General features: G+C 38.8%; 1 protein-coding gene across 1 annotated transcript in view; it reads left to right on the top strand.

The window, feature by feature from the left end:
* Positions 1-21,151, top strand: part of DOK6 (docking protein 6) — a 389,769-nt gene that overhangs the window by 198,005 nt on the left and 170,613 nt on the right. Inside the window, exon 4 of the mRNA XM_021686409.1 lies at positions 19,362-19,481. Coding sequence (XP_021542084.1) covers positions 19,362-19,481 — 120 coding nt within the window. The remainder of the gene's footprint in view (positions 1-19,361; positions 19,482-21,151) is intronic.

Genomic DNA, 21,151 nt, shown 5'->3' with positions numbered 1-21,151 from the left:
TCCAGATTCATTCTTCTGCATGTGGCTGTCCAATTTTCCCAACACCATTTTTGAAGAGACTATCTTTTTTCCATTGGATGTTCTTTCTTGTTTTGTTGAAGATTAGTTGGCCATAGAGTTGAGGGTCCATTTCTGGGTTCTCTGTTCTATTCCATTGATTGATGTGTCTGTTTTTGTGCCAGTACCATACTGTCTTGATGATTACAGCTTTTTAATAGAGCTTTGTGGTGCCACCAGTTTTGAACAAATATGTTTTTCAATAAATTATTATGTAATATTTGAATTGGGTCACAAAGGTGATAGAAAATAAAGATTGAAATTTAAAATCTATGCATCAAAAGGTATATTAATTTCAGGATCTAATATTTAAAATTCTTCTAGTGTTTTTATTAAAGATTTTATTTATTTGAGAGAGAAAAAGAGTGTGCAGGAGCTGGGGGCCAGTTGGGGGGGGTGAGGGGCAGAGGGAGAGGGAGAAGCAGACTCCCCGCTGAGCAGGGAGCCCGATGAAGAGCTCAATCCCAGGACCCTGGGATCATGACCCCAGCCCAAGGCAGCCATTTAACCAACTGAGCCACCCAGGCACCCCTCTTGTAGTGTTTTTTTTTTTTAATTACAACTAATCAGTTGGGTTCTTTCATGATTTCTGTATTTTTTTTAAAAAGTTTACTAGTAAATAATTTTTCACACCTATGTAAGTACTTTTCTGTGAATAATATCTGATCTTTATTTGCAATGAATGTAAAATTAATTTCAATAATATTTATTATATGTTCCTTTTGATACTGACTTTTGAAAAGCTACCTTTATAAGCTGTACAATACTTATGATCATATGAATAGAACATATAGATCTTAATAATCATCTTTCTGCAAATTATTGAATAATTATCACTTTTATGTTCCTCATTAATTATTTGAATTTCAACATGAGTAGTCCTCATGCTTTCTTCTTTTGTGAATGTACGATTAGAATGAAATAAGAATTCCAGCTTATGTAATGCTCAAAACCACTAGCATGTTCTTTTTAGAGATAAGCAAAGATACTCACTACATTCATCTCATCTTCTAACTGCAGACATTGTTTGTCCTGTATGCTTTCAGAGTGGCTCAAGCTGTGTCTATTTAGAGGGAACATTATGGAAAATATTTTATTCTTTCTTTTTTTTAAAGATTTTATTTATTTAGAGAGAGAGTGTGTGGGGAGGGGCAGAGAGAGAGAAGAGAAGCAGACTCCCCACTGAGCACAGAGCCCCATCTGAGTGGAAATCACTCTAAGAGTCAGACACTTAACTAACTGATCCACCCAGATGTCCTGGAAGTATTTTATTCTTTCTAATTTACTCAACAACTAATTCCAAAGGGAGAAAATGCCATTTTGCCATATGCCTAAATGAAGAAGGTTACCAAATAAACAGTACAAAGGAATCCCACTATCCATGCTTCTGGTTACCAAATATCCAGTGAATTTTCTTCCTAAATACAAAATGCATTCACTCCTCCCCAAAGGACACAGCCCCGATGCTTCCTCCAATCCCAACATCCAGTTGGATACACAGTTGTCCCTGCAGCGGGTCCAGATGCGGCTTTTCAGGGTAGAAACCTATGGCCCCACACCAATGCATAGTCATGGCATGAGACAGGATAAACACTGGTGCAGAGGCCCCTACTATGTGGGATAGGGTCTTTTACTTGATTAGGTGCCAATGTTTCTCCCTAGGGGACACCAGTACATTGTAACCTGAAACCCATGATCTTCTGGGAGTTCCCTGATCTCTGTTCTCTGCTTTGACTCCACATCTGAAGTAAACTTGGGAGTATATAACTTCTTTAGGAGCTGAGAAATGTTCTCAGACAGCTTTCTGCCCTAGAAACTCAAGTGTGGTATACAAGCTCCAAAAGCCATGCATTCACTGTTTTTAGAGCAGCTTCATATTTTTTTCATAATGCAACTCTTTTTAAAAGCATAGCAGGTTTTTTTTTTTAGATTTTTAATTTATGTGACTTTACTTAGTTCCATGTGCCAATAGTTATGTCCGCATTTCTTTCCTAGAAATGCTTCCCTTGAATTCTAGACTTCCTGCTGTTTCTTGTTCAGATCTTGAGCGGTCAGGTTTGGTAGGAGAACCAGCCCCTTGGTATCTTCTCCCAAAGCCGTTTCTCCAAATGAACAGATACACTGGGCATCACACCCTTGGCTGGACCTTTACTCCAAGGAATTTTCAGCCATTCAGAGGTTTCAAGAAAGAGTATGGGGGCGCCTGGGTGGCTCAGTCATTAAGTGTCTGTCTTCAGCTCAGGTCACGATCCCAGGGTCCTGGGATCGAGCCCCTCATCGGGCTCCCTGCTTAGTGGGGAGGCTGCTTCTCCCTCTCCCACCCCCCTGCTTCTGTTCCCTCTCTCATTGTGTCTCTCTCTGTCAAATAAATAAATAAAATCTTAAAAAAAAAGAAAGAGTATGTAACTCAGTCTTACCATTTTTATTGTTATTGGAGTTAACTTGGAGTTGAGAAGCAGTTGCCTTTTTCAACCTGGAAAGTCTCCAATTTTTTGGATACAGTCTATTTCCTTTTAGTCCTTTTATGTGCAAACTAACCAATTCATTTCCTTAATACCTTGCCAAATGCAGCTACAGCCACTAACACTAGCTGCCAATATTCTATTTCCAACCCCTCTCCATACTTCATCGAGTTTTCTAATGCCATCACCAAGTTATGGCAGGTGATATTTTAACCAAATAGTTTACCACTGCATGATGGATCAGCATCTTTCACATGTTCCTTGAGAGTTTCATTATCCCTTGCTGACTGACCACCAAGACAATGACACCATTTAATTTTGTGTGTGTGATAGCATCACCCCACTTCTATTTTTTTGTCCATCTTTTTTTTTTAATTAGGAAACACTAGGTATGTAGCCATAAAAATACCCAAATCTCAGTGCCTTCACCCATCAAAACCTTTTTTCACATATCCTGGGGGTCTGTAGCATGGCTCTGTTAATCATGGACATCAGGAATCTAGACTTACACAAGCACTATTTTGTTACTTGCTTTTATATCACTGCATCAATGGGAAGGGAACAGAAAGAATTGTACACCTAGCTCTTACAACTTTCATACAGAAGTATCACAAAGAATTTCTACTCATAATTCATTGGTCAAACCAGTGAATACACCATGTGTTAATGGTACAAGAAAGTGCCATCATACTATAAGCCCTAAGGGGAAAAAACTAAAAAATTTGGTGAATAGCATTAGTGTCTGTTACAGAGGGAGCAATGAAGAGAAGGAAGCGTGTTAGAATGCTGTGTTCTGTACTCCAGAAAAGATAGGATAATAAAATACATAAACATTGGGAAGTACGAAGAGGCTTAAAATGGGAAATAGAATGACAGCATCAGTTCAGGGTGCTAAAGTGTTTCATATGGATTAGATGTGGGCATGATTGCTATAAGAATGTCCAGCAGTGATAAAGAAACAAAGAACTGTAGCAGTAGAAATGGGGGAAGTAATTTGTGAGAAATATTTTAATGTTACATTTGACAGTATCCTCTCTATAGATAAGATTTCTTTGACCACACTAAAAAAGCTCCCACCAGGGTGCCTGGGTGGCTCAGTTGGTTAAGCGACTGCCTTTGGCTCAGGTCATGATCCTGGAGTCCCGGGATCGAGTCCCGCATCGGGCTCCCTGCTCGGCGGGGGGTCTGCTTCTCCCTCTGCCCTCTTCCCTCTCGTGCTCTCTGTCTCTCATTCTCTCTCTCTCAAAAAAAAAAAAAAAATCTTAAAAAAAAAAAAAAAAAAAAGCTCCCACCAATGCCTGACTCTACTACCTAAATGAATCCTTTCTGCTGCTGCATTGCCTATTTCCATTAGAACATGAGCAAGATGAAGAGAAACAGACTTTATTTATTCCCGGGACATTAAATGGTGCTGTGCACATAATGCAGATGAAAAATTACTGATTGCTTGATTGGATTGAATGATACGAGATGGAAGGTATTGAATGAAGTCGAAGATGACCCCGAGTTTTGTTAAACAGGTTGAGTAAGACATAACTGCCCCCTGATGGCCCAGTGTCCTTCTGTAAAAATCACGGAGACACCCCTTGGCAGTCTGCTATCAGTAGGGATTAGAAGACTGTCTGTGAACTCAGCATGAGACCACCCATGGAAGACTTAATCTGCAGTCATGAGGAAATATCTCACTGATTTGGGAATAAATTTGCCCTTCTGCAGACTCCACCTTCATCAACAGGAGCCACTAGAAGGCCCAGAACACTGTGTGCTCCAAAAAAGACCTCCCATCCCTATCTCCCTTCAGCGCCCTCTCTGTCACCATACTATCAACATGGGGCCCGCAGGACTCATGTCAACGTGACTTTGTCATTGTTATGTCAGTTACCGTGAGAATCTCTCATCTCCAGAATCTAATCCCCATGGAGCTCTGTATATGGCACTACTAACTTCTCACACACCTGCACAAACCCTGTTACCCTTTTTTTATGTCACTAAATTCTTGATCTCACTTCCCCTCCAGCTACTGTACCATCTATCTTATTCCCTTTATAAAACACAGACCAAAACCTTGTGAATAGAATTTTATATTTACCCGTATTCCAACTCTAATGCATGTCTCCTCTCTCCTATTTTTCCTTGCACATACTCAATCTGTCTTTTATTTCATTGGCCATTTGGATGTCTTCTTTGGAAAAATGTCCATTCGGGCCCTTTGTCCATTTTTTTAAATTGGTTTATCTGTTTTGTTGCTCTTGATTTATGAGTTCCTTGAATATTTTGAATATTAACCAATAAGATTATGTGGTTTGCATTTTTTTTTTCCATTCCGTAGGTTGCCTTTTCCTCTTGTTGATGATTTTGTTTGCTATGCAGAAGCTTTTTAAGTTGATGTAATTCCACTTTTTTATTTTTATTTTGTTGCCTATGCTTTTGGTGTCCAATTCAGAAAATCATTGCCAAAACCAATGTCAAGGAGCTTACCCTCTCTGTTTTCCTCTAGGGCTTTCATGGTCTCAGGTTTACCTTCAAGTCTTTAATCTACTTGGAATTGATTTTTGTGTACAGTGTAAGACTGAGATGCATTTTCATTGTTTGCCTATGGATAACCAGTTTTCCTTTACTACCCAGTTGCTGCAGGGTACGTCTTCCTTCCTTTTGCCTTCATTCTACCTCAGAGGCCATGAAAGTAGAAGATTGTCCTGAAAATACTCTGGACCCCCTCAAACCAGTGTGTGCCTTTAAATCATGTGTGCCTGCTCTGTGGCATCTGGTCCCTTACCTCACACACCCTTTCACATCCCTTCCTTATAGATTATGGACCCATCTACCCAGTCCTCTCTTAGTGTCTGTAGATCCACAGTGGATCTCATCTTTCTGGTGGTGGTTCCAACTCTCCCTCAGACCCTCCTCTATTTGCCCCACTGGGTTTTTTTTGTTTAGCTCTTGTAGCATCTGTATTCTCTGTCTTGAGACTTCATTACCCCAATTTTAATATTAGGAAATCCTTAATTTCTTAAGCTTCAAGCAAACCTAATCACATTGTATTCTATCTATCTATCTATCTATCTATCTATCTATCTATTTATATGTGTATAAGTATATATATATATTTCTAATTTTTTTATGGATTAAATTAATTTGTTTGCTTGGAAGTTTTCCTAGTAGAGAAGAATAGAGAGTTTGGCCTTTGTATTGGTTTTGGTCTTCATTGATAACATACCAAATCACCACACACAGCAGCTTAAAACAATACAAATGTACTATCTCACATTTTTAAAGAACAGAAGTGCAACACGACTCTCACTTGGCAAAAAGTAAGGTGTCAACAAGGCTATATTCCTTTCTAGAAGCTCTGGGGATGCATACACTTCTAAGCTTATTGGGATTATTGGCCAAATTCAATTCCATACTCAATATGAGCTATTGCCAAATGCTTTGGTAATAAATTTGGCTGTGTAGATAGGAAGTTTTAGATCCCTATATGATTTTAGACTGTAGTCTTTAAAAACCATAGCACTGGCAATATTTTCATATTCCAGCACATAGCTCTTCTCTTGTTTTCCTCACCACTCCCAAGTACCTCATGATTGTTACATAGAAAGGAATTTCTTTTAGACTTTATGAAAACATCACTAAGATGAAATCTCTTGACAGCATCTCTTCCTCAAAAAGTCCCCTGTTTCATAATTGTTCTTGTAAGAAGCTTAAAATATGTGCATCGAATATTCTGTTGGTATCTATTAAGAATTCCACAGATTGTAAAGTATTCCATCCTGATGCTGGCTTTCCATCACAGAAATGTTCTTATACTCAAGCTGGGCTTCAGTGTCATTGCAAAGGATTCTTTTTAATCCTGTTTTCTTGTAATGTGTAACGTCCTGTTTCCAGTTTTACAACACACACACACACACATACACACAAGAGTATACCATCATTTTCAGACTATTTGTGTTGATTTGTGTACTTTCTTATTTTCTCTGAATTGTTTTAAGCTCTTGTGTCATTTACTAACCTCTACATTAAAGCATTTTGCAACAAATTCCTGCCAGGCTAAAGAGCAGCACATTTGATGATTCTGTCATTTGCTGCTATTTGTCATTTTTTACTTTGAAGGATAGGCAGGAGCAATGTTCTCATTAGCCACATCTGAAAGCCTAACCATACACCTCCAAGTCACAAAAGGAGAGAAATAGCAGAATAAAGTGTCCTATTCTGAATTCAAAAATTTGATGTATCAAACTGCTGTGAAATAAAGGAAAATAAGTTACGATTGTGTGCATAAAAGATGGAATTAACTTAGGTAATAACTCATTTCCTTGGTTCTAAGTTGACCTTTACTAAGATTCCATCCCCAAATCTCTAAAAATTTGATCAAGTGTTTATCACATATAGAATCAGAGGGATTTACACAAGACTGCCATCCTGGCATAAATACCACTAATAAGGTAAAAGAAAAAGACAACTTAATAAAATCAGAAACATTTTGAATGGGAGATATTTTAGAATTACTAAAGTTCAATAGGAAACTATATTTGCTATTTCTCCCTTCCCCTGCCTAATCAAAGATGTGTTTTATCTAGATAAGCTAGCTGTGAGTGACAAAGTTTTAATCTTCCCTTAAATGGGGATGAATAGAGACTTCAAAACAACCAGCAAGTAGACTACTGCCCAAATTATCTGCATTTGTTCTAGAATGTGTCTTAAATTTCTGGGAATTAACTGCAAATCCCATCTGTTTACTTATTCCACATTTATTAATTAGTTTCTATATCGAGGTGCCATTCCAGGATATAGAGCAACTGAATCAATGTCTCCCACACTCCAATATCTTAAATATGCTGATGAGAAGGCAGACAGATAACTCAATATATGTAGGGGGTATGTGAAAAGTATGTCTGGAGCGCTGTGGAAATGGAGAAGGAAGGTGTCCAGTCCAACCATGGGTCTGAAGGAGCTAAACTGAAGATATCCTATCTGAGAACAAGTTTTAAAGGATTATTGGGTGTGAGGGAATGTGGAAAGGGCAAACGAAGGCACTTCAGGGAAAGGGAATAAATGTACTTGCTGCTCAGAAAAGAAAACTAAAAGTTCTTCAATCTTGAAACTGATCAATTCTACCAATCTGACTCCAACAAATCAAGCTCTTTCCTGTGACCTCAAAACAGAGACACGTATTTGCTGAAACACATGTTTAGGTTTTAACTTGTTTCTTGTCCTCCTACTGCAGAAAAAAAAGTGAAAAGAAAAAGAAAAGTTCATAAAATATCAACAAGGCCACTTAAGTAACAAGTAGGTGCCAATTTTCAGGAATGAAAATCATCATCAAAACATCATATATTTTAACAGTTCTATAAATTTCCAATAGCAATATGAAGGATGTTTGTATTCTTTAAGCATGAGTCTGCATGAGGAGACATTTTTCTTCACTCTCCAGCAAAGCATGTATTTAAAAAGGCTTTAATAATATAAAAACAACATTTATCACCAAATAATAGCAAATCTGCACAGAAGATAAGAATTAGATATAATACTTAAGGATTACTGGTTTTGGTGAAGACATGAGGATTATTTTACCTACATTTTCCCAAGATTATTAAGAAAAGCTAAACCCAGGGGGTGGAGCAAGATGGCAGAGGAGTAGGAGACCTGGATTTTGTCCGTTCTCAGGAATTCAGCTGGATAGGGATAAAACCATTCTGAACACCTACAAACTCAACAGGGGATCAAAGAAAAGAATAGCAACAACTCTCTAAACAGAAAAGAGACCACTTTCTGGAAGACAAAATGGCAAGACAGAAAAAATCACCTCAACAAAAAGAACAAGAGGTAGTACCGACTGCCAGGGACCTACTCAATACGGACATTAGTACAATGTCGGATCTAGAGTCCAGAATCATCACTTTAAAGATACTAGCTGGGCTTAAAAAAAGCATGGAAGTTATTAGAGAAACCCTTTCTGGAGAGATAAAAGAATTAAAATCTAACCAAGTCGAAATCAAAAAGGCTATTAATGAGGTGCAATAAAAAATGGGGGCGCTAACTGCTAGGATAAATGAGGCAGAAGAGAGAATCAGTGATATGGAAGACCAAATGATGGAAAATAAAGAAGCTGAGAAAAAGAGAGATAAACATCTACTGGATCACGAGGGCAGAATTTGAGAAATAAGCGATACCATGAGATGAAACAACATTAGAATAATTGGGATCCTAGAAGAAGAAGAAAGAAAGAGAGGGGCAGAAGGCATATTGGAGCAAATTAAAGCAGAGAACTTCCCTAATTTGGGGAAGGAAACAGGATCAAAATCCAGGAGGCACAGAGAACCCCTCTCAAAATCAATAAAAAACCCTGACATCTAATAGTAAAACACCCCGACATCTAATAGTAAAACTTAGGAGTCTCATAGACAAAGAGAAAATCCTGAAAGCAGCTCGGGAGAAGAGATCTGTAACCTACAATGGTAGAAAAATTAGATTGGCAACAGACCTATCCACAGAGACCTGGCAGGCCAGAAAGGACTGGCAGGATATATTCAGAGCACTAAATGAGAAAAATATGCAGCCAAGAATACTATATCCAGCTAGGCTGTCATTGAAAATTGAAGGAGAGATAAAAAGCTTCCAGGACAAACAAAAACTAAAGGAATTTGCAAACACGAAATCAGCCCTACAAGAAATATTGAAAGGGATCCTCTAAGCAAAGAGAGAGCCTAAAAGCAAGATAGACCAGAAAGGAACACAGACAATAGACAGTAACAGTCACCTTACAGGCAATACAATGGCACTAAATTCATATCTTTCAATAATTACCCTGAATGTAAATGGGCTAAAGGCCCCAATCAAAAGACACAGGCTATCAGATTGGATTAAAAAACAAGACCCATCGATATGCTGTCTGCAAGAGACTCATTTTAGACCCAAAGACACCCCCAGATTGAAAGTGAGGGGGTGGAAAACCATTTACCCTGCTAATGGACACCAAAATAAAGCTGGGGTGGCAATCCTTATATCAGACAAATTAGATTTTAAACCAGAGACTATAATAAGAGATGAGGAAGGACACTGTATCCTACTGAAAGTGTCTATCCAACAAGAAGATCTAACAATTGTAAATATCTATGCCCCTAACATGGGAGCAGCCAATTATATAAGGCAATTAATAACAAAAGCAAAGAAACACATTGACAACAATACAATAATAGTGGTGGACTTTAACACCCCCCTCACTGAAATGGACAGGTCATCTAAGCAAAAGATCAACAAGGAAATAAAGACTTTAAATGACACACTGGACCAAATGGACATCACAGACATATTCAGAACATTCCATCCCAAAGCAATGGAATACACATTCTTCTCTAGTGCCATGGAACATTCTCCAGAATAGATCACATCCTAGGTGACAAATCAGGTCTCAACCAGTAGCAAAAGATTGGGATCATTCCCTGCATATTTTCAGACCACAATGCTTTGAAACTAGAACTCATTCACAAGAGGAAAGTCGGAAAGAACTCAAATGGAGGCTAAAGAACATCCTACTAAAGAATGACTGGGTCAACCAGGAAATTAAAGAAGAATTTAAAAAAATTCATGGAAACCAATGAAAATGAAAACACAACTGTTCAAAATCTTTGGGATGCAGCAAAGGCAGTCCTAAGAGGAAAGTATATAGCAATACAAGCCTTTCTCAAGAAACAAGAAAGGTCTCAAGTACACAACCTAACCCTACACCTAAAGGAGCTAGTGAAAAAACAGCAAATAAAGCCTAAACCCAGCAGGAGAAGAGAAATAATAAAGATCAGAGCAGAAATCAATGAAAGAGAAACCAAAAGAACAGTAGAACAGATCAACAAACTAGGAGCTGGTTCTTTGAAAGAATTAACAAGATTGATAAACCCCTGGCCAGACTTATCAAAAAGAAAAGAGAAATGACCCAAATCAACAAAATCATGAATGAAAGAGAAGCGATCACAACCAACACCAAAGAAATAGAAACAATTATAAGAACATATTATGAGCCAACTACATGCCAGCAAATTAGATAACCTGGAAGAAATAGATGCATTCCTAGAGATATATCAACTACCAAAACTGAACCAGGAACAAATAGAAAACCTGAACAGACCTATAACCACTAAGGAAATCGAAGCTGTCATCAAAAATCTCCCAACAACAAGAGCCCAGGGCCAGATGGCTTCCGAGGGGAATTCTAACAAACATTTCAAGAAGAATTAATACCTATTCTTCTGAAACTGTTCCAAAAAATAGAAATGGAAGGAAAATTTCCAAACTCGTTTTATGAGGCCACCATTACCTTGATCCCCAAACCAAAGACCCAATCAAAAAGGAGAATTACAGACCAATATCCCTGATGAACATGGATGCAATAATTCTCACCAAAATACTAGCCAATAGGATCCAACAGTACATTAAAAGGCTTATCCACCACGACCAAGTGGGATTTATTCCTGGGCTGCAAGGTTGGTTCAACATTCACAAATCAATCAATGTGATAAAATACATTAACAAAAGAAAGAACAAGAATCATATGATCCTCTCAACAGATGCAGAAAAAGCATTTGACAAAGTACAGCATCCTTTCTTGATCAAAACTCTTCAGAGTATAGGAATAGAGGGTACATACCTCAATATCATAAAAGCCATCTATGAAAAACCTACCGCGAATATCATTCTCAATTGGGAAAAACTGAGAGCTTTCCCCCTAAGGTCAGGAACGCGGCAGGGATGTCCACTATCACCACTGCTATTCAACATAGTATTGGAAGTCCTAGCCACAGCAATCAGACAACAAAAAGAAATAAAAGGCATCCAAATCAGCAAAGAAGAAGTCAAACTCTCACTCTTTGCAGATGATATGATACTTTATGTGGAAAACCAAAAAGACTCCACCCCAAAACTGCTAGAACTCAAACAAGAATTCAGTAAAGTGGCAGGATATAAAATCAATGCATAGAAATCAGTGGCATTCCTATACACCAACAACAAGACAGAAGAAAGAGAAATTAAGGAGTCGATCCCAATTACAATTGCACCCAGAACCATAAGATACCTAGGAATAAATCTAACCAAAGAGGCAAAGGATCTGTACTCAGAAAACTATAAAATACTCATGAAAGAAATTGACACAAAGAAATGGAAAAACTTTCCATGGTCATGGATTGGAAGAACAAATATTGTGAAGATGTCAATGCTACCTAGAGCAATCTACACATTCAGTGCAATCCCCATCAAAATACCATCCACTTTTTTCAAAGAAATGGAGCAAATAATCCTAAAATTTGTATGGAACCAGAAAAGACCCTGAATAGCCAGAGGAATGTTGAAAAAGAAAAGCAAAGCTGGCGGCATCACAATTCCGGACTTCCAGCTCTATTACAAAGCTGTCATCATCAAGACAGTATGGTACTGGCACAAAAACAGACACATAGATCAATGGAACAGAATAGAGAGCCCAGAAATGGGGACCCTCAACTCTATGGTCAACTAATCTTTGACAAAGCAGGAAAGAATGTCCATGGGAAAAAGACAGTCTTTTCAACAAATGGTCCTGGGAAAATTGGACAGCCACATGCAGAAAATGAAACTGGACCATTTCCTTACACCACACACAAAAATAGACTCAAAATGGATGAAAGACCTAAATGTGAGACAGGAGTCCATCGACATCCTAAAGGAGAACACAGGCAGCAACCTCTTCGACCTCAGCCGCAGCAACTTCTTCCTAGACACATCGCCAAAGGCAAGGGAAGCAAGGGCAAAAATGAACTATTGGGACTTCATCAAGATAAAAAGCCTTTGCACAGCAAAAGAAACAGTCAACAAAACCAAAAGCAACCGACAGAATGGGAGAAGATATTTGCAAATGACATATCAGATAAAGGGCTAGTATCCAAAATCTATAAAGAACTTACCAAACTCAACACCCAAAGAACAAATAATCCAATCAAGAAATGGTCAGAAGACAGGAACAGACATTTTTCCAAAGAAGACATCCAAATGGCCAACAGACACATGAAAAAGTGCTCAATATTGCTCGGCATCAGGGAAATCCAAATCAAAACCTCAATGAGATACCACCTCACACCAGTCAGAATGGCTAAAATTAATAAGTCAGGAAACAATAGATGTTGGCAGGGATGTGGAGAAAGGGAAACCCTCCTACACTCTTGGTGGGAATGCAAGCTGGTGCAGCCACTCTGGAAAACAGTATGGAGGTTCCTCAAAAAGTTGAAAATAGAGCTACCATATGACCCAGCAATTGCACTACTGGGTATTTACCCCAAAGATACAAATGTAGGGATCCGAAGGGGTACGTGCACCCCGATGTTTATAGCAGCAATGTCCACAGTAGCCAAACTGTGGAAAGAGCCAAGATGTCCATTGACAGATGAATGGATAAAGAAGATGTGGTGTATATATACAATGGAACACTACTCAGCCATCAAAAACAATGAGATCTTGCCATTTGCAATGACGTAGATGGAACTGGAGGGTGTTATGCTGATCAAAATAAGTCAATCAGGGAAAGACATGTATCATATGACCTCACTGATATGAGGAATTCTTAATCTCAGGAAACAAACTGAGGGTTGCTGGAGTGGTGGGGGGTGGGAGGGATGGGGTGGCTGGGTGATAGACATTGGGGAAGGTATGTGCTATGGTGAGTGCTGTGAAGTGTGCAAGACTGTTGAATCTCAGATCTGTACCTCTGAAACAAATAATGCAATATATATTAAGAAAAAAAAAGCAGGAGGGGAAGAATGAAGGGGGGGAAATCGGAGGGGGAGATGAACCATGAGAGACGATGGACTCTGAGAAACAAACTGAGGGTTCTAGAGGGGACGGGGGTGGGAGGGTGGGTTACCCTGGTGATGGCTGTTAAAGAGGGCACGTTCTGCATGGAGCACTAGGTGTTATGCACAAACAATGAATCATGGATCACTACATCAAAAACTAATGATGTAATGTATGTTGATTAACTTAACAATAAAAAATTTAAAAAAAAAAAAGAAAAGCTAAACCCAGTGAGGACCAAACACAATAATTTATTATTTCCATACGAAACTAGTTCTGAATCTTGCAATAAATTAACACAAATGTGATTTAATGCTATTTTTAAGTTTTATTTTATTTAGTGCTATATGATTTTGGCGGATAGTCTATTTTCTATATATGTGATGAAAAATTTTTCACTGTTTTCAAATATAGCCTATTTTGGATCATTTCACTTTCATATCATTAACCTAAGGCCTACATTTAGTGAGTGTAATAAAGCTCGAATTTAATCATTTATTCAGTAAGCATTAAGTAAAGGTCTGCTAGGTAAAGACCTCTTCTGATTCAAAGGGTTACAGCCATTCTCTCCCCAGAATTCTGTGAAAGATGGATGGAAAGAGACTCAGGGAGGAGCCCTCCTCCGTTCACTGTATTTCTATTTTGCACTTTCCCTGATCTTTTCCCTTAGAATCAATAAACCCATTCGTCCGATAATTCACTCATTTAACTCAGCCTCTCTTCTCCATTTGACTGGTTATCCCCAAACATTTTCCAATTTTTTTCTTTTGGAAGTTACCAAACTTCTTCATTTAACTAATTTTATACATATTGAAAACATTATTTGGACGTCAGTTCTAGAGAAAAAGTTTCTTACCTGAATTAAAAATTTGAGCATACCTGCAAGCTATCTGAAAAAGACATCTTAATGAAAAAGCACTTCCATCATGAAGAGAAAACATAGAAAGCATCATAAAACATTTTTGTGCCTATATTCCTCTTTAAAGAAATTTGATTTTTTTTTTATTTATTTGAGATAGAGACAGAGGGAGAGAAAGAAGAGAGTGAATGTGCAAGCGGGGGGAGGGAGAGGGACAAGCAGACGCCCTGGTGAGTGGGGAGCCCTACTTGGGGCTGGATCCCATTACCCACCAGATCAGGACCTAAGCGGAAATCAAGAGTAGGAAGCTCAACCAACTGAGCCACCCAGGCAGCCAAAAAGAAATTTAATTATTTATACACTATATGTAGGTAGAAGTTTGAAAGATAAAATGAAAGACAAAAGGCACTGAATCTGTGGGAAAATAAACATTTTAAAATGCACTGGGTTTTGATGATTGCATTTGTATTTAATCTCCTCTGTTCTGCAAAAATAAAATAGAGGAAGTAAAATATGGAAGATAATTCAGCAAAAAACACTAGTTAAATAATGATGAGACAAAATAAATTAACACACCATAAAAGTTTAAAGGATTTCAATACATAGTTTTCCTAAGAAAGAACAAATAAAAAGCATAGGTGTAATTATTTGAAAGGTGACTATCAAAAATGGGTTTTAAAAAACCAAATCATTGTATAATACTTAGACAAATTCAGCTTATCTGCAGCAAAACTGTTCGATCAAGGGGCGCCTGGGTGGCTCAGTTGGTTAAGCGACTGCCTTCAGCTCAGGTCATGATCCTGGAGTCCCTGGATCGAGTCCCGCATCGGGCTCCCTGCTCGGCAGGGAGTCTGCTTCTCCCTCTGACCCTCCCCCCTCTCATGTACTCGCTCTCTCTCATTCTCTCTCTCTCAAATAAATAAATAAAAATCTTTAAAAAAAAAAAAACTGTTCGATCAAGTATGCAGATTACAAAGCTTAATACTTTTGAGATAAAGGCTTGAACTAAATAGTACAACCCCCCCCCCTTTTCCATGGGGGGCACATTCCAAGATACCAGTGGATGCCTGAAACCAGGGGTAGAACCAAACCCTATTAGACTGTTTTTTCCTAGACACACATACCCATGATAAAGTTTTATTACAAATTAGGCACAGTAAGAGATTAACAACAATAATAAAATAGAATAATTATAATATACTGTAATGAAAGCTATGTGAATGTGGTCTCTCTCAAGATATCTTTTTTTTTAAAGATTTAATGTATTTATTTGACAGAGAGAGACACAGCGAGAGAGGGAACACAAGCAGGGGGAGTGGGAGAGGGAGAAGCAAGCTTCCTGCAGAGCAGGGAGCCCGATGCCGGGCTTGATCCCAGGACCCCGGGATCATGACCTGAGCCAAAGGCAGACGCTTAAGGACCACCCAAGATATCTTGTGCAGTACTCACCCTTCTCCTCGTGATGATGTGAGATGATAAGATGCCCACGTGAGGAGATGAGGGGAGGCGAGTGACGTAGGCGATGTGATGTAGTGTTAGGCGACTTTGACCTCCTGATGCTGTATCAGACGAGGATCATCTGGTTCCAACCACGTTGGAGTAACTGAACCCATGGATCTGGGGGGCACTCCTGTACTACAACACTATGAAGAGAAAGGACAGAGTGCTGACTGTTTCTCAGAGTTTGCTGCATGAACTCTGGGCTGTCCCTAGCTGCTCACAGGATCCCAGGAGACGCCTTTCCATCTTGGCCCCTGGCCACCCTCCTCAGTCCAGCATCGTTCCTCCAGCACACTCACACAAACACATTCACATACCCACACATACCCTCACACATGCACACACACACTGACACATTCACACTCACACATACTGTCACAAATACCCACATACACTAAAACACACGCATATGCACACGTCACAGACTCACTCACACACAGATACACACTCACAAATACCCCCCCCACACGCACACACACACACTCACATGTACATATGCCCTCCCCTTCTTTCTGCTTGTCCTGCAGGTGCCTGACCACATCCCTTGCAAGCTGCTCAGCCTTTGCCACAGCCCCCAGGTCCTACGGACCAAACCCACAGCCCTGCAGGGTACCACATTTAGACTCACCTGCCTGCCCCACTAGACTAACATTAGAGACAACAGAAACTGTGTGTTTTTCACCTAACCTCCTAGCACAGAACAGTGCCTCTCTTATAGTGAGTTCACGGTAAATTTTTGTTAGAAAAGAAATGAACTTCTACTGATACCTGAATTGCAAGGATGTCTCTCTCCCTCCCTCTGCCCCTCTCTTCCTCTCTGTTTCTCTCTCTCTTTCTGAAATTGTCTACACTTGTCATTAATGTGACTATATATCCTCTACTTTTATTACTTTTGCTATTTCTATTCCTACATGCTACTGTACTATTAAAATGCTGAAGTATTATATGGTTGTTTTGTCTATTGAATCCTAGGGCAAAAGAATTAATACAAATGAGTGACATATTTCTTTAACTTCTGGGAATGCACTGACTTTGTATTTAAAGGGAACACTGGTACAAAGGTGTCATACTTACATGACATACTTTGTCATACTTAACATTTTTATTTTGATCCCAAACAGCATTGCTACTAGGTATTCTCAGCTCCATCTATGGAGTACCAGAAATACTGTCAGGTAAAGTCGTGCAGATGAGATGTTAATTGCATGTGATTTTCCTGATGATTTAAAATTGTGGAGTCCTGAGAAATATTCAAGACATAAAAATATAAAAAAGGGAAAATACAGTCATATTGTCTCCCTTCACAGAAATGTCAAGGATTTCTAGAGACACAGCATGGAAATTGGTCTGAGATTTTGATTTGTTGTTTAAAAAGCTTTCAAAACTTTTATATAAATCTTATAAATCAAAACTCCTCTATCTGATGAAAATGATTTCCAATACATGCTGATGCTGCTTCTATAAAATTTTTTCCAGGAAGGCTGGCATTCCCTTACTAAAAATGATTTTTCATGGAAGCTGTGAGGTTCAGCCAGTGCCCCTTCTGTATATTACTGGCCTTGTGACTGGAAAGGGTTATTTTTTAGGTTCCCAAGGAAAGGCCTAAGTAGCCAGATGTAGGCTCTGATTCCACCTGAGCAGGAGGCCAGGCTCACGTGAGAATCTACTTCCTCCCTGCCCTAGGTGGATGGTGTGTTTTGAACCACTGAGGGGATGGTTCATGACACATGCAAACTGTACCTTAAGAAACACCTTTCATGCCTAGAGCATAGGAACTACTGTTCTCATTAGAATAGTCCCTGTGGAGGACTACGTGCTCTTTTTCTTTATTTTTTCACAGTATTTTATGGTCTTGATAAAACTAAAAATAAATGACAAATTTGGCTTGACATCTCATTGATCAAACCTATTTTTGATGCTAAGGCAGTGTGACTAAGCGCAGCAAGAAAACATTACCCGGGTTTGATGGTATTGACTGTTGAGCAGAGCAGTTGGTATTCAAATCCCTAGAGTCAAGAAAACCTGTCACAGGTAACTTTTTTTGGGTAGTTTAAAATGCGAAGGCAAAGGTTGGAATGTCATCCATGGAGAGTAACAAGAGATTTGAAGGAAATCTATATTAAACTGTTCTAGTACAGATTTATGCTATGTGGGAGAGTCAGAAATGTCTCTGGGCGGTTGTCAATGGAAAGTTCTCATCCAATTTCTGGGCAGCAGTTTTGGGGCTTGGCCCAAAATTTTCAACTTCATACCCTTTTTCAGATTCTTCATATTATAATATCTAGAAGATATGGGCTGCAATTCTGTCTTGGTGCTGACCAGTGATATGGGACCCAGGTGTGACTCTACTTACCTCACCCACACAGGCCTTATATAAGAATCAAATTCACTTATGTTTGTGAAAGTGTGAGATACTACAAGAGTCTGTGTAGGTGTAAGATGTTCTAATGTTTCAAGCAAAGAATAAACTTGCAAATATAAAGAAGTTGGAAGATAACCAATATCTTAGATAATTGGAGTTTTCTAAAAGGGAAAGTTACTTTGACTATTCTATCCCAATTTTTTTTTAAAGTAAGGATGGGCCATTTTTGATGTTTACAGAAGAAAAGCTGTCACATTCTTGTGCTGGTCTTTGATCCATTGCAGTTCAGAATGAAGGATCAGAGCTTTGACCCACCCAAATCTAAGTCACATTCTCTCGTTTATTTTAGTCTGACATTTTTCAAGTATTCATTTATATATCTTTATTTTATATTTAATTAATTTTTCTGAGTACTTGCCCTCCAAAAATTAAATCAATCTAAAATATACTAGATAGTAAACAATATTCTCAGATTATTATTTGTAAATAAGATAAAGTACATTGGAATAAGTTAAAATGACTTTAAAATATGTTATAATGTCAACCCATGGGAATTAATTGTGGGGATTTTTTTCACTTCTCAAAAATAGGGTTTTTTGTTTCATCTTTTTTTTATTTATAAATTCAAGTAGCCAACTTATAGTACATCATTATTTCAGATCTAGTGTTCAGTAATTTATCAGTTGAGTATAATACCCAGTGCTCATCACATCAGGTTCCCTCCTTAATGCCCATCACCCAGTTACCCCATCCCCCACCCACCTCCCTATCCACAACCCTCGTTTGTTTCCTAGAGTTAAGAGTCTCTCACCGTTTTCTCCCTCTCGAATGACTTCCCATTCAGTTTTCCCTCCCTTCCCCGATGGTCCTCTGCTCTGTTTCTTATATTCCACATATGAGTGAAACCATATGATAATTGCCTTTCTCTGATTGACTTATTTCGTTAAGCATAATACCCTCCATTTCCATCCATGTTGATGTAAATGGTATTCATCCTTTCTGATGGCTGAGTAATATTCCATTGTATGTATATACCACATCTTCTTTATCCATTCATCTGTCGGTGGACATCTCGGCTCTTTCCACTACTAGGTATTCACCCCAAAGATACAAATGTAGGGATCCGAAGGGGCACCTGCACCCCCATGTTCATAGCAGCAATGTCCACAATAGCCAAATTGTGGTGTTTTTGTTTTCTTCAGGTAGATTTTTAACTCTTACCACCTACTTAGGAAAAAGGTTCAGGAAGTTATCTTCCTGTCTCATTCCTGCGCAGCACTGCCTGACTTCGGTGGTGTGTGTTCATTTTCAGAGCTGGAGGCCGAGGAGTGGTGCAAGCATCTCTGCATGGAGTGTCTGGGGACCCGGCTGAATGACATCAGCCTTGGCGAGCCCGATCTTCTGGCGGCAGGCGTACAGCGAGAACAAAATGGTGAGTGTGAGTTGCCTTCCATTATTTAAAGTGCCCTAATGGTTGTAGAACTTTGACACTGGGAGGGACCTTAGGAATGTTTCAGATCAATAATTTTTAGAAAAAAGTAACCTAATCCATCTGAGCTGTGAAGAAACTTTCCCAAGGTTGCATAGCAACCAGGAGAAATTCCTAAGGTACAACCCAGGTGTCCTGACCTCTTGCACTGTGACGTTTGCAGTTTATCTAAATAAATAACTAATAAGTTAACTCACTAGATAGGGAGTTTTGAATGTACAACATTTCTACATTTTCTTCTTTGAGAGTTGTTGTAGATTTAAAGTCTAAATTAACAAATTGGTTTATCATGTTACTTGTCAATAGATTTTAGGGAATTTGGTAATACCATGTCTTAGCTCAGGCTGCCAGAACAAAGTACCATAGACTGGGTGACCTCAACAATAGGAATTAATTTCTTACAATTCTCGGGGCTAGAAATCCAAGATTAAGAGTTGATTTCTAGTGAGGTTCCTCTTTTTGACTTGCAGACAGCCATCTTCTCTTCTCGCTGTGTCCCCACATGAGAGAGAGGGAGGGAGGGAAGGAGGGAGGGAGGGAGAGAAGTCTGTCTCGGGTCTTTTCTCATACAGCACTAATCTCCCACTATGGGGGACCCACCCTCATGTTCTCATCTAAACTTAATCACTCCCAAAGATTCCATCTCTAAATCACCTCAGAGGTTAGAGCTTCAACATGAATTTTAGGGATGCACAATTCAGTCCATAGCATACTATAAGTATGCAAGGATGAAATATCAGGGTATAATAAAATTGAGGCTTATGTGATACACATTACTTACTATCCTGTTCTCTAACCTAAGAGGCATTTCTGAAATTCTGCATGTTCTTGCCTAGCACCTCTGAATCATGAAATCAGAGTAATGTGATGAGCTCCTTTTTCTTCATTTTTTAAAATAATTATAATCATCACTAGATGACCTAATAAACTAAATGCAAATAGAAACTTTTCAGTGTTGCTAATTTTTGATGGCCTTTTTGAAAAGATGGAGAGGCACTGGTGAAGCTTGCCACTAATTATTAAAAAGAAATCCTGGAATTATCTGTGGCTTATAAATTAGACAGCACAGCTAAAATTGCCCCAGGATAGCATTGGTGATCATGAACTTGTTATGACTAATAACATGCTAACAGCCATCACTGTTTCGTAGCCCGTTAAAAAGCATTATTTTATTGTTTGATGCTAACCTGAAAAAAGAAAAAAAAACAAGTTTTCCCTGTTAATTGGTCACAAACACATGTGGGCACAACACCTTTGCCAATACTGGCAGTTTTCAGAAAGTCATGGAGGCATTTCTGCAACTCTTCTTCCAGCTTTCATTTCACATTCCAGTTCTCTCCCACACTCTCTGGGATGAATCTCATCTCTCTGATCTGTTTCCTGAGAGCTTGTGCTACCTACAGAACATCCACAGGCATGCTGCTCAAAGCATGCTGCTCACCCACCGTTTCAGAAAAGGAGGAAAGAAACTCTTACTGATAAACATTCGTAAAGTACTTCATAAAGGAAACATGAAGAAAGGGAATAAATTAGGCCTGTGGGTGGGAGCATCACTGTGTGGCTCATTTAGTGTGAATTGTATGTTTTTAAAAGATTTGAGGTTGTATGGGCGC

Source organism: Neomonachus schauinslandi, chromosome 14, assembly GCF_002201575.2.
Source record: "Neomonachus schauinslandi chromosome 14, ASM220157v2, whole genome shotgun sequence".
Classification (NCBI taxonomy): Eukaryota; Metazoa; Chordata; class Mammalia; order Carnivora; family Phocidae; genus Neomonachus; species Neomonachus schauinslandi.
The sequence above is the reverse complement of the archived record's forward strand: the minus strand, read 5'-3'. Positions and strand labels throughout refer to the sequence as shown.